Source organism: Oculina patagonica, unplaced genomic scaffold (genome assembly GCF_052425735.1).
Source record: "Oculina patagonica isolate OP01 unplaced genomic scaffold, crgOcupat unplaced92, whole genome shotgun sequence".
Classification (NCBI taxonomy): Eukaryota; Metazoa; Cnidaria; class Anthozoa; order Scleractinia; family Oculinidae; genus Oculina; species Oculina patagonica.
Window position 1 is genome coordinate 1 of NW_027558822.1, and position 14,936 is coordinate 14,936.

General features: G+C 36.9%; 1 protein-coding gene across 1 annotated transcript; it reads left to right on the top strand.

Moving 5' to 3' along the window:
* The first annotated feature begins 1,112 nt into the window (after positions 1–1,112).
* LOC144641414 (DNA methyltransferase 1-associated protein 1-like) lies at positions 1,113–14,570 on the top strand. Its single transcript, XM_078500430.1, has 16 exons — positions 1,113–1,396; positions 2,124–2,162; positions 2,663–2,733; positions 2,939–2,996; positions 3,677–3,736; positions 6,011–6,124; positions 6,741–6,874; positions 8,472–8,541; positions 9,690–9,755; positions 9,956–10,028; positions 10,607–10,658; positions 10,990–11,061; positions 12,667–12,710; positions 13,326–13,360; positions 13,725–13,793; positions 14,325–14,570. The coding sequence occupies exons 1-16, from the start codon at positions 1,250–1,252 to the stop codon at positions 14,388–14,390; spliced, it is 1,170 nt and encodes a 389-aa protein (XP_078356556.1). The 5' UTR covers positions 1,113–1,249; the 3' UTR covers positions 14,391–14,570.
* The last annotated feature ends 366 nt before the right edge of the window (positions 14,571–14,936 follow it).

Sequence of the window (14,936 nt, forward strand, 5' to 3'; positions counted from 1 at the left end):
ACATTACATGACGTGAAAATTACAAGTGACTCACATTATTTCAATAATTAAGAAAAAATAAGTTTAGTGCCACTGAAGGAAGGAATTATCAATCTTAATAGATGTTGTCGTCAATTGACTCAAGAACAATAGCTCATGCACGTACAAGCATAACCTACAGGTGTACATGTACTTGTAGACATTAACTGCTCTGTTGTAGCAATTGCCGAGATTTAGTCCCACCCTTGCTTTTTTGTTAATTTTGACGTTATTTTTTCATTAATGAAGTCCTTTTTAAATGAAATGTAAAATGTGTATTACTCAAAAACGCAAAATTAAAGTGATTCAAAATACAAAATTTTCACAAAATTGCGAAATTTAAGTGTCGGGAAATATGCGCACCTCAAAATCGCGAAATTAACGTGTCGCGAAAATTTCATGTAATAAGGAAGTAATGACACTTCTTGCTGGCACAGGAGTTTATTCGTAAAATACCTTCAAATCTGTACCACATGGCTGCTAAAAACACATAGCAATGTGCTAGCTCAGTCTCTGATGCTAATACAGTGGAACCCCGCCTTACGGCCACCTCGTTAATACAGCCACCTTGTTATTACGGCCACTTTTGTTTGTACCAGCAAAATGCCCTTACATTTTCTTATAATAAAACCCTGTTAATGCGGCCACCCCGTTAATACGGCCAACAGCCACATTTTGAAAACCCAACCTGTACAATCCTTTATAATTTTACCCCATTAATACGGCCACTCGAACCAAATATAGCCCTTAATGATTGACCAAACAAAACAAATACAGTACTCGGGAAACAATATTGAATGACACTCTTTTAACCGAAATGCCTGTAACTTGTCATGTCATTGACATGTGTGGTTTTGTGGCTAGCCTGTTCAGTCCAGTAATGTTCATTTTTCCATGCATGAATTGTAAATGTGCTGATTTAATCTTCATTAGTTTTTAATGATAGTACTGTATATTTGCAGTTGTGATGTTTATTAAAGAACAGTTGTTTAAAAGGTCAATTGTGATATGTATCTGTCAAGACGTCACTTGAAGTAGACCAGCCATGAAATTTGATCCTACTCTGTTAATACGGCCACCCCGTTAATACGGCCAAATATCCATGGCCCGTTGGTGGCAGTATTAACAGGGTTTCACTGTACTCACTAGTGCTGATTTCATTCTCCACTTATTATCATTTAGGGACTCGCCACCACTTGCTTCATCGGACACTAGTCATGGATACAAACAGATGAAGGCAAAGCTGGGGCGGCGACATGTCAGGCCGTGGAAGTGGGTGTCTTTTACAAATCCTGCTCGCACAGATGGTGCTATGCTATACCACTGGAGAAGAGCTGCTGATGAAGCAAAAGAGTATCCTTTTGCCAGATTTAACAAGGTAAGAAACTTTCATTTTGTTTTTATCTTAGACTATTTAATCAGTACCTTTTTGTGACAATAACATAACAGTCACTTCTATACCTCACTTTTTTTTCCTCTATCTCTTGACATCTGGGTAACTAAGGTCTAAGTAGCTGCAAGCGGGATTCCTTGCAGATTTTCTGGGGCAGTTTAGTAAGTCTGAGATATTTATTTAGTAGTTGATGCATACAGTGTACCTGGGTAGGTGAAACTACAGATGATTTACCCTTCTCTGGATGTACATGTAATCAGTCTGACAGTCTGGAATATGCTCAGAGGATTGTATCAGCATACAAGACTGTTTTGTATTATATAATGCTTTCTGGGGCATAAGACTTAGCTATCAGGATGATGCGAAGGTTTAATTATTTTAATTTGTTCTTTCCTCTACTTAATGTACCTGACTGTGTGTACTTTACACCTGCAGCTGTTGTGTTCTAAAATGAATTTCAGGAAAAAATGATTTCAAACTAGTAAATAGTTTGATTTGTAATTTTCTTTGTTTAAAGATTATGGTAATAAATCAGGTACAATTATTATTTTTTCAAAAGAAAATGGAAATCAAACTAGTTTGAACTCATTTTGACCTGAAATTCATTTTATACTACATTTGTACATGTGTAGCTGTGGATTGTTTGTAGTTTATAATGTCTTTTTTTAAAAATTTATTGGAGGGTAATGGGTTTATCTTCTGAAATCCTCAGAAAGTTAATGTTCCAAGCTATACAGATGAAGAGTACCAGGTTGGTTTAATATTAAGTAATTTTAATCATAGCAAAGCGTACAATAAAGTAACAAAAGCATAGAGTGAGCCTGAAGGTGCTTGTGCTTTACTCTTTGTGCCTTAACCCTGATTTTAAATGGTTACTGTAGGTTTTATAAAAGGGTTGAGTTTGCATTGATCTTAAGCATAATATTGCATTTTGTTAATATGTATTCTGTCATTAAAATGTTGTTGTTTTATGTAAGGGGAGGCTTTAAGGTACAGAAGTACATGTCGGCATGTACTCTTGAGATTATGCCCACACAATAAGATCAGAGAAGTGTTGTCTCATTCTTTAACATGATTATTAATTATATTTTTATTCATTCTTGATCATATCAGCTATCAGGAACCATTTAATAGTAAAAAATTTGGCCAAAGATGCACCGTTCATGTTGTTGCTGCTTAATAAAATGCAATGTTCAAAATATTTTCTTGATGTCACTCCTACTGAGTAATTCTCTGACCTGACATACATAGATGTACCTCCATGACGGGCCACCCTCCACATGGACACGAGATGAAACTGATCACTTGTTTGATCTCTGCAGGTAATTAATTTTACATTGTTGCAAGCTGCATGCCAGCTATTCTTGCCTTCCAGTGGTTGCCTAATATTGTTATGTACATAAATGAAGAAACATTTTTGGTTTGAAATCATTTTGACTGTAAATTGTACATTATTGGACATCAACGTAAACATGTATATTTGTATTTGCCACAGTTAATAAATGTGTGTTTCTCTTTTTATTTTAGACGGTTTGATCTTCGTTTCATAACAATTCACGACAGGTTTGACAAAGAGAAGCATCAGGTACAGTGTGACCAGTTTAATCAAGCTTGTATTCCTTTTGTTAGGTTTTGAAATGGAATTAATTAAAATTGAAGATCCTTTTGTGGTAACTAAAGATACATATTATTTAAAATTGTAATCATGGTAAAATTTAGTGTCCTTGTTAATTCTATTTTACAGTATTATTGTTACTGACATGTTTTCTTATTCAAATAATGTATTCAATTGTGTGTTTTGAAAGAGTTAGGTAAAGTAAGCCGTTTCCACCACTGGCATGATTGGCATAGCATACTCTTTTGGCCTGTCCGGGACCTTAATTAGATACCGGTAACTCTCTTGGTCAACAAGTAATCATTGATTTGACTTAAGAAAATTTGGTTTCAAAAAAATTGCCCCTCGAAGGTCTACGGTTACCTTAAAGAAGCAGTGTCACGATATTTTAAGTCATTTTTCTGATTACTTTCAAATTGAAGAAAACCTCAAAATAATAGTTGTCTAACATAGAAAAACAACAAAGGAGTAATAAAAACGCAAAAATAACCAAGGATGATTTCAACTGACGAGGATTAAAATGGATTACGATCAACAAACTTGAAAAAACTTGCCGACGTTTTCAAGATGCCTTGTGTTTTAGTCAATCATGGGCCATTGGTTATGAAGGTGTGCAGCTGTTGAAAAGTATCATATTTTTTTTGTTTCAGTCTCGCACTATTGAAGAATTAAAGGATCGCTACTACAGCTGTGTTACAAGGTTACTTAAGGTAAGTTGTTGTTATGAAAGGCTGTTATGAAAGTCATGATTTCCTTTCAGCCTCTCGGGTTAGCAGATTGAAATCTTCACCATTGGACAAACAATGTTTCATGACTATTGTTCCATACTACATGTACAACATATGTTGTAAAATATACATGTACATTACATTGTGTGAACTACAACTGGCCAGTTTGGCCAATGCAGCCTATGTCACATTCACACTTTATGGAGTTATAATGCATGTCAGAAAAAAACCCAGTAAACTTTCTTGCTCCTTGTCCAATGTCCATAAGCACTTGTGAATTGTGATGTACACTCAGCTGCACTTTGTGCTTCTTTCTGCACTTCTCTTGTCTTCTTAAAAATTCCAGTGTGCTTTTACCACTCGACAATATGCAGTTAGGGATGTTAAGTCCGGCGGCTTAGCTCAAAATTTTAGTTGAATTGTGCACTTTTTGATACAAGCATAAAACTTGGCATAATGAAAGTGGTCACCAACAGAAGTTTTTTCAGATATAGTGCCAAGTCTGAAAACCACCGGTTTCCATGGAAACCGCTATTTATTAAAATCAATGAAATTTCGTGAAATATTTCTTTGTCTATCAACTTTATTAGTCTCAAAATTTACAAAAACAATTAAAAAAAGAAAAGGACCAAAAAGGAATTGCGATAACGGGAAAATAATGTTACCCATGCGAGGCGCAACCTTAAAAACTAATAAGAATGGTGATAAAACTCTTAAATTTAAAAAAATACAATAAATCTAATTAATTACTTATAGTTAAAACTTATGGTTAAAAATCTAATTGATTACTTAGAGCTATAGTTAGAAAACAAGATGCAGATAATATTAGACACAAAAATTAAGAGCGGTGGCAAGGGCAGTTACGGAAGAGGAACCAGGTGCAGGGCATGTCAATATCACAGGTAGTGTCCAGTAAAGTAAAAAAAGTGGCGCGCAGAAAATATTTGAATAAACTAAGGCTAGAAAATTTGTCATAAGGGGCGAGATTACAGATTGTGCTCCAAGGTTTTACAATTCTATTGAAAAAGAAGCTTGAAAAGTTGCGGTTTTACAGTAAGCAGGTTTAAGTCCGAGGGTGGGGTTCTTAGAGCGGGACCGGCCATGCGTGACAAAAGTAACATATCGATGAATATTTAGGTCAGTGTATCCAGAAATACAGTTATAGAGAAATAAAAGATTTCTCAGTTCCCTGTCATATGTTAGTGGTAGCAAGCGAAGAGTCAGCAGTCGTTGTTTGTAGGACATCTTGCTGATTCTAGTTCTTAGTATCCAGCGAGTGGCGCGCCTCTGGACTCTTTCCAGGATCGTTCTCAAATTGACACTAGCAGGAGCAGCTGGTTTATAGACAAATACTATTATGTCAGGTAGTGATACCAAGTCGCACGTACAAAATTTAGAATGAGATGCTGTAATTTAGACTGTTCACAGCCCTATATTTTCCTATATTTCTTCTGTTAGCGAACGGTTCACCGATCACGAGAGACCTGGACGTTAGCGCAAAACGAAAGACGCAAGGGAGCAGAGGGCGGGGAACGAAAAATCTTTTCCCATGCAATAATTTCCAACTAAATTATTGGTATAAAACAGATGGTAAAAAAAAAACAATTTTAAGCCTAATTTAAAGCATTCATTTCTGTATTTATGAATAAAAATCTACAATAAAAGGTTTATAAAAGTACAGAAGAAGTACTTCGTGGGGGAGGGGCCTCTCGGCTGAAAATTTCATTGCTGTTTACCAGCTGAAAATGGGAAATTGGCGTTGGCACTATATCAAGAATTGATTAGTATGCGAATGCTTGTAATCCTGCAAAGTTTGGTACTTGTATCAAAAATCGCACAATTCAGGAGCTAAGCCGCCGGACTAGTTAACTATCCCAGGGATTTAGCTAAGAAAACACTAAGCCGGCTCATCAACAAGCACAGGTGGCTTTTCTGGTCTTGGCAGCTCTAAAAGTTTACGTAAGTCTTTGCTTTCATGAGAAATTTCAGGACACTAAGTTCTCTTTCAGTTGGTGAAATTAGCCGGCAACCGGCCCTCAGCGACAACCCTGCTATCCCCTTAGTAATTTACCGTACTCTTGTCAAGCTGGCATGGTAATTACATGTTGCATAGACTGTTGCATGTAGAATAAAGAAATTTATCAACTAAGATATATGGTCTTTGATCCTTCTCAAAACATTATTTTTGAACATTATTTTTTTAATTTAATAGAAAGAAAGAAAGATTGAATAATTTTGAGCTTGTTAATATTATAGGCTAGAGCTCCTCCAGGTCAAGAACCACAGAATTTGCCTGCACCGTATGACAGTCAGCATGAAACAGAAAGAAAAAGACAACTTTTAAAGCTGTTTAACCGTACACAAGAGCAGGTACAGCTTTCAACCATGTAAATTATGACAAAATTAATGCACAAGAAGGCAGAGTTGCTCTCAGCTATCGCCTTGAGCAACTCTTATGCTTCTTTTGTGCTCTCAAAACTTCCTGTGTGCACCATAACTCGAAAGTGTTAATGTTAAACTAAAGAAAAAATTAGCAGCATGTACTTTTAGGGAATACCGGTTACTATTTTTAGCAGCTACTAATTTTAGCAATTTTTTTAGAGCAAGATTTTGCGATAATTTATTTAATTAAGCGATTTTTAAAAATATTAAAAAGTTAGTGTAATCCAGTTTTTAATGAACATATAACTAAGATGGAAATAAATGTTCAGTAAAAGATTTGCATTGCCAGAAAGAACAAAGTTGCTGGCTTTTTTTAAAGAATTTTCAAATTGACTGTGCTTTGTAACCCTTTGGTATGGGAGTGGTACTTAAATTTAATGAGTATTAAATTTGGCCGAGACAAATTTTAGCGAGCACTGAATTTAGCGATTTTTGTCGAGCTCGCTAAACTAGTAGCCACTTATAATAGTAACCTTAATAAGCAAACTTACAGATATTTGAGAAAGGCTACATATATAATAAACTTCTGAACTTTTACTGTAAGGTACAAGAAGAGGAGATGCTTGTTGCAGAGCTAAGGAAAATTGAAATGCGAAAGAAAGAGAGGGAAAAGAAACAGCAGGATTTACAGAAACTCATCACAGCTGCCGAGAACCAAGCAGACTCATACAGATTTAAGTAAGTTTTATGCCATACAGTGTACATAGTTTTGTGAAGAGTGAAAACTTTTCCTCGTGTTGTCTTTCTTGAAAGATACTTAACTCTCAGAATATGTTTCTCCATCAAGATATTTATGACTAAAATTGGGTTATGGTAAAAAAGAAAACAAATAGTTTAATTGTGTGGTTCCAGAAAATATCCATACCCCCACCTCGGAGGGAATTTCACGTAAGACCCCCCACCTCTCTGGAATTTCCGTTTTGTTAAGAAAAATAAACCCCCCCACCCCTCCGGAATTTCCAAAAGTATATTGCGTACCCCCCAGCCCCTCTGGAAAAAATATAAATTGTACAATGCTCTAAATGTTAGGCCACCTCTCTTGTAAACAGTTATAGTGTGTAACTGATCGATCGGAAGATATGTTAAAACGATACATACGTGTACTGTTGAAGACAAAATACAGAAATTTCCTCAAAAGCAAACAGACAAAATATCTGGTAGTCACTTGCCAAATTACCTTGTTGTATAACCTTCCATCCCTTTTTATTCCAATCGCTTTAGAAAACCGCTAAATGTATCAGAACACGGATTTGAAAAGTGTTGATATAAACATTCACCGTAGACGTGATCGGAAAATCGCTAATGCTCGCTGAGAAAGCAAAATTTAACAGGAAAATTACAAACAAATAGCCAGAAATAACAAGAACAAGTTAATCTCGAGTTTCTGACATCATTACACTATTTTCATCGCTAATAAACGTGAAACTTTTCACAAACAAGGACGATTTTCCTTCCATCGAACGTGAAACAAGCAATGCTTGACACCAGTGCATTTCGGTCAAACCACGTGACAAGTTTCGGGGGACTGGTAACAAGTAATGGCAGCCGCATCCACGAACAAACATGGAGGATTTCAGTGAAATTATTTGCTTTCAGTGTGCTTTCAGGAGAAAGAAAACCCGTTTTAAATGTAAAGCGATTGTGAATCAAGAACCCAGGGTGCTATTATTGCTATGTAAAACATTTGTAGAGTAGGTAAGAAACGATTTTTGAAACTAGTTTGCACTGCATCAAACTTGACTGTCTGGAAACGTAACTTCAGTGGCAACCCCCCTCCTCTTCGGAATTTCCTGGGCCCTTGACCCCCCCACCCCTCTGGAATTTCCAATTCCCTCCGTGGTGGGGGTATGGATATTTTCTGGAACCACACATTTTATGCCACCAAACCACTGTCACAGTTCTGAATTCCGTTGTTTCAACTTGATGAATTATTTATGAATTTGAGAATCCAGGTTTTAAATACACTGTAATAGGCCATTTCAGCCATGTTTTAGGTGGGGAATAAAGGAAATTGTTTGGGACCTTAGCTACCATTGTCTTAATGAATACCATCTGCTTAACAGTGTCTACTAAGTACAGATTTGACTGTGTGAGGCATCCACTCAACTTAAATCTAGCTGAAATTTCACATCAAAACAAAGACTTACTAGGTAGACTTTTCGAGCTGCCAAGGCCAGAAAAGCAAGGTGGGCTTGTTGATGAGCCGGCTTAGCGTTTTCCAAGCTATATCCCTGCTTGTAAGTGTTTATTTAATTCCTTTTTTTTTTTTTACTAGACGGGACAAGAAACCAGTGAAAAAAAAGCCAACTAAAAAGAAAGGAGAATTAGCAGACAAACCTGTCAAGGTAGGCACATGCAACGTTTACTGACCTGTCACTGGATAGTCAATATGACTGACTGACCGACGGATAGATGGACGGACGGACGGACGGACGGACGGACAGACAGACAAACTGACTGGCTGGATGGCTGACTGACTGACTGGCTGGCTGGCTGGCTGGCTGGCTGGCTGGCTGGCTGACTGACTCGAAACTGACTCATTCACTGATTGATTGATTGATTGAGCAACAGCCTAGATTATTAACAGCCATCAGAATATAATTTTTTGTTCAGTCCTAACACTCAGCATCTAGGGTAATTTCACTTGATATTCAGTGTACACTGTAGTATGACCTTGATTATCTGAAACTCAATTTTCCAGACTGTTTAGTAAACATTAATACTTGTCTGTGGTTCTGAGGTGTGGTCCTTACACATTTATATTTATTTAGTCTTTATTTACAAGCCCTGACAAGTCATGGCCATGTATGCAGTCAACTCTCTCTTAACGAACACCTCTTTAAGATGGACACCTCCATAAGACGGACACCTGATAATGGTCCCTGCCGTTTTTCAGTCATTTTACTGTAACCAAACTCCCTTTAAGACGGACACCTCTCTAAGAAGGACAACGGACACTTTGAAATAATTAACGGACACTTGAGAAGTGTTTTTTTTATCATGAACAGATTTTATTAGTGAAAATACTTCCAAACTTCGAATCGACCTTAAGAAAAGTTAGTCAGCGCCCTAAGGATACGTGCATACCAAGCTTACTAACCAAAAACAATGACGCTTTAACGGATTACTTCTTTGCTTATGTGTATGGACACTAAAGAGGTCATTTTCTACTTACAGTATTATAGTTTGTAGAAGCTCTCAACTTTTGCTTTAACAAGCAAATACGGTCCTTTTATTATTTTAGTGTTGTTGCAGTTAGTAAAGGTTTGTTGAATTGTGCAAAGGTTTAGCTTTATTACCTCAGAATTACTGGTGTCATATTATTTCGACTCTCTAGAGAGCAAACACCTCTCTAAGACGGACAGCTGCGGCCGGTCCCAAAGGTGTCCGTCTTAGAGAGATTTGACTGTACATGTACTCAGGCACAGCCTGTTAGAATAGCTCTCTTAGTTTTTCCAAATGCCAGTGGATAACATTTTCTAATCTTTTGCAGGCTGAATCATCAGGAGTCAAGTTTCCAGAGAGTAAAGGAGCTGGTGTGTATCTACGGAGTGGCAGGGTAAGAGCAACTGTTTCATTTTCATTTCACACAACATTAGTTTGTTAAAGGTTTGTCGCTGGCTTTGTTCAACTGTTTCACTGCTAAAGTTAAACCTCTTGTTATTGAATGTAGATACTAGTGTTTCTTCTGTCAATCATTTTCATCTGAGACTTGATCCCTCCACTTTATTCACCCTTTCCATAATATGTTGTTTTAAGATGAAGATGCCAGGATCTGTAGGAACCAAAAAAGCAAAGGCAGTTGAACAACTTTTGGAAGAGTTAGGAGTTGGTGAGTACCTGTATGATAATTGTGTTCCTAGTTTGTTTGCAGAATACTGTGATGGTTGAGTTAGGCTGTTGAACGATAAAGAACTAATAGCTAATTTCACAAAAACACTGCCACTGAGATTAGACTTAAAAATTCGACTAATCATAAAAGGAGAACTACGCATTTGCTAACTTGCTATGGAATAAAATTTGCAGGGGAGGGGGGGGGGGCACACTACGCCTAACATGTAAATTAATGTCTTCTATGTAGGTAAACATTCCCTCTATTTTGTTCAATATATATTTGTATTGAAGCCAAGGTACATGGCCTGTTATGACGCATGCACTCAATGCATGTTGTATGTAGCATGTTACCACCAACAAGGTGTTCAAAAATTACACACCAGCTGGGAAGGTTAACACGTTTTATACAAAGGCTATAGTGGAAGAGCTGTTGAATCAAGCTGAGGGTGTAATGTCAGTGGACAAAAACTGCCTGCTACTCAAAAATAACATGATTAGTAACACCTCTGTCAAACTGGAGTTAACGTTTTCCATCCTTAGCCATTTGAATTGATTATATTGTTGCTTTCTTGTCAGATCTTATGCCGATGCCAACTGAACATATAAGCCACCAATTCAATGAATTGAGGTAAAAATTCGATCTTACAGTAAACTGCATGTGTTTTTGTGTACACTGTCCTACATAAGCCATATACTGGCATTATACAATTTTTGTTCTCTGGTCTTGAACTGGGTGTGTATTATCTAAGAAAATATCGTTTTGTCTCTTTTGATAATAGTAGTGCAGGTATTTTGAACCCTTTTCAATTTATTTCAGTGGCAACAATGCCAAAAGGGGGATTTACTGCTAAGTGCCCCCTTTAGCATGACTGGAAAACGGTCACAGCTCCGCCAGTCAAACTAATGTTGCTGTGTAAACTCCCTCGCCTTGTATATTATTAATTAAGTTTGTTTTGCAGAAATGAGATGATTCTGTTATATGACCTGAAGCAGGCGGCTGGAAACTGCGAATTTGAAATACAATCCTTGAAGTAAGTGCCAAGTATTCAACACAGGGAACATGGTCAAAAGTGCTATCTTAAAAACAGAAAGCGGGAAACGGGGGAAGGGCGATGAACGGGGAATGGGCCCAGGGGATCTTCAAACTGGGAACCTAGAGAATTGGGTCGCATTAAAAGCAGGTATCTTTTAAATAGGAAATCGTTGGAAATCTTGTTAAAACAGAAATCGTTTAAAAGGAGGAACAATTAAAACGGGAATCTTTAAAAATGAGGAATCTTTAAAATAGGTAATCTTTAAAATGGAGAATCTTTAAAACGGGGTATTTAAAACAGAGCTTTCTTGAATCTGGTACTTTCTCTGTAAACATCAACGTAGCCCCCAAAATCGTTCAGTTCAGTTTTTCTTTGCACGGTTTTAATTTTTAATTTTGTGCAAATTTTTTAATTAATTTTTAATTTTGTGCAAATTTTTTTAATTTGCACGGTTTTAAATTTTAATTTTTATATTTTAATATAGGGCGCTTTCCATTCGACCAAAAATTCTGGTTTGAGTTTCCGGAAAATTCCAGTGACAAATGGAACAGCATTTTCCAACTTTTCCGGTTGACTGCACGGAAGGCAAAACAAAATTTGCATATGATCAGGTTGTGCGTCTAATATGGAAATTTCTACGGTGCATTAAATTAATGCTTTATGGCCGGTTTCCTGCACATATAGTTCGATATTTTTGCAAATAAAAAGCATTTCGAGCACTGAAAATAAACGCCATGAATGACATCGTGGCCACAAATACAGGGACCTTAGTGTGCCTAAAAAGGCACACTAAAAGCAACGAAAACGTCGCCAACCCAAAAAGGTTTAATGAGCAAAACAATGGCGAAGCCTACACGCGTGTTATAAATATTTGTACATTTCTTTGCTGCCGCCTGCAAAACATCAACGAAAAACAACCGCGCGAGTTCACCTGAATTTTTTTGTTTGGAGTTTCAAGAATGCTTCCTTACACATGTAACTGCTTTCAGCCGCACAAATCGCTAAATTTTCTGCCGAAGGAACATAGGCTGAGTGTAAAATGGTAGCTTTTTCCAAAATTTCCGGAAAAGAGGACAACCTCGCAAGGTAGACCCAAATTTTCGAAAACAATTTCCGGGAACTGTCAGTTCCATTTGATTTTGCTTCTGGAATTTCCGGGAAACAGAATTTTAATATATTTGTACTTAGGTTTTTTTAAATGTATTTAAATATTTTCTATTTTATATATATTAATTACGTTTTCTTAGTTAGGCAGGTTAGGTGTCCACAATTAGTAGAGGGGACTTTTCCCCTCAGCTACTACAGATTTGACACGTTAATAAAGTTGTTATTATTATTATTATTATTATAATTATTATTATTATTATTATTTATTATTGTTTGGAATAGTATTGGTGTACTAGCAAAAAAGATATATGCTGACAGCAGTAATAAGAGCGCGTGTAGAGTTCTGCTACCATTTCTATGGCCACAATTACATCAAAATCTTGCCGGGTGATGCAATTTCGAGTGACTTTTAAAAATAATCTTTCCGTTGGGAATTGCGGCTTTTTGTTTATAAAATCAAATGTTGAAGTTATCTCACTGTTTATTTTGCGACAGGCATCGTCTGGAAGCCTTAGGAAAGGATATATCCACCATAAACGGTATCTACATATCATTATTATGCTTTTACTTTTAAAGAATGTTGTTGTTGCTGTTTTTTGTGGTGCGCGTTTCTTTTTTTTTAATTATGGGGAGCAGGCCGGGATGGCGCAGAGGTGAGAGCACTTGCCTCCCACCAATGTGACCCGGGTTCGATTCCGGCCCGGTGTCATATGTGGGTTGAGTTGGTTGTTGGTTCTCGTCCTTGCACCGAGGGTTTTTCTCAGGGTTCTCCGGTTTTCCTCCCTCCACAAAAACCAACACTTTCAAATTCCAATTCGATCGGGAATACACGGCCCCACAAGCCTATATCTTTAATCCTTACCGTGTCTAAATAAAGGTAATTTATTATTATTATTTTTATTCCTTAACTTTTTCCTGCAATCGAGCCTCCACTAACGGCTACCGCCAATCCATACTTTTTACTCTAATTGAAACCTCCATAGTTAACTCTGCCCTAGGATGGCCGTTATATTACGATTGTATTTACAATCCAGTGATATACTTATCTACATCTCAACCCGCAGCTACTAGCCAGTAACATCTAGCTTTGAGATTCATTGTAAGCAATCAATCTGTAGCAAAACAAAAAAACCTTTCTTTTCTTTTTCTCTCAGTTCCTGTTGAAGCTGTTACTGCTGTTCCCAAAGTGGTTTGTGGATATTTTTTGTTTTATTTAGGATGGACTGGGTTTTTTGTTCAGGTCGTTGCGTTGTTTTGTTTCCTTTTTTTTTTTTCAGGGAATAAATGCGAAAATCAAAAGTTCTCTTGTTCCGGCATTGTTAATTATATTCGCATTGAATGAAATTCCCGCACGGGACCAGCCATTTTGTGCAGTTAATAGTAATACACATACTCGCAATAACTTAGTAATATCACTCGTGTATATATTAACAATCAGTATGAAACCTTCTCAGGTCAATTCTTTGCTTCACGCCAAGTTCTAACTGACCTTCCTGATCCCCTCGTGATGTTAGAAATCCTTGATTAAATTGTTTTGTCCTGTTATCTTTCAGCAAATTACAGCACCTTCCTCTACTCCACTTATAGACGCGGTGACTCCTTCGCCAGGCACTCCAAATGCGGTTAGTGTGCAGTTGCACGATATTTGCATTATGACATAATCAATTCCAGGCAGTCAAGGCCGTTAGTGTTGCTCTATCCCGATCGAAGTATCGATAAGTAAGTGTTGGGCCATCTGCGTCGGTTGTCCAAACCAAAGACTAAGCTAACCATACCTACCGTTACCCAGATTGGAAGAAGAAAGAAAGAAAGACGAAGAAAGACTTAAGCCTAATTTCGTCTTGATTGTCCTGTCTTCCGCAAGTTGTTTACTCCGTGTAAGCAGAATCTTTTGACATTTCAGTAAGATAAGAACACCAAAATGGCCATCTTGATGTTGCGAGGTGTGAAAACTCGGAAATTCTAATACAGAACTTTGAAAAAGGATGCCATCGAGTTAAAAAACTTGTAAGAAAATATATATTTAGGACGTCTTTTTGCCGATGAAAGAGAAAAACTCAGGAGGCCTTGCGTTTTTAATGACATCACGTGAAAACAGAGTTCTTTCAAAGGTTTCTTGTTTTAAATATATTTTTGCTTTGTTTCAATTATAGAGAAAAAGAAGAACAGCAGCAGTCTTTTTGGACCAAAATCCACTGAAGAAAACCAAGAGACTTTAACATGCATCACAAGACTTTACTGAACATCGTCTCTTGATGCGTGACATGTACGAAGATAACGTAATCTTAGTTCGGTGTCACAAGAGCGAATATTCTTTAGACGTTCGATATAATGGATGAAGTCACTCTCTCTCTTTGTGAAAACTTTGATTTTGTAAATAAAGAATGAATAAAGAGATTCTTTTTTTAAATTTCCAACAGTCAGCCACTTTTACACTGCCATATTTTCCCGGAATTATTCATTCCAAAAAAATCGACCCCTTGGATAAATGCTGGGTTCAAATAAAGCGAAGTCAACAAGTCGAGATTTTAATAAACGTACCCCAACAACAACTTTATTTTTACTTATTTTATAGGCTAGTTACACTGGAAAGATATATAAAAAGACAAAATGACCAGGAAGAATGTAAAAAAATAGGGCGTCACCTAAAAATAACCTGGGGCGGGACTCACCTATATCCGTTCACTTGACAGAAATCTAGCGGAAAAGGAGTCAGTTACAACAATAAAATGTTAGTAAAAGTTCAAACCCACTCTTTGAGAACA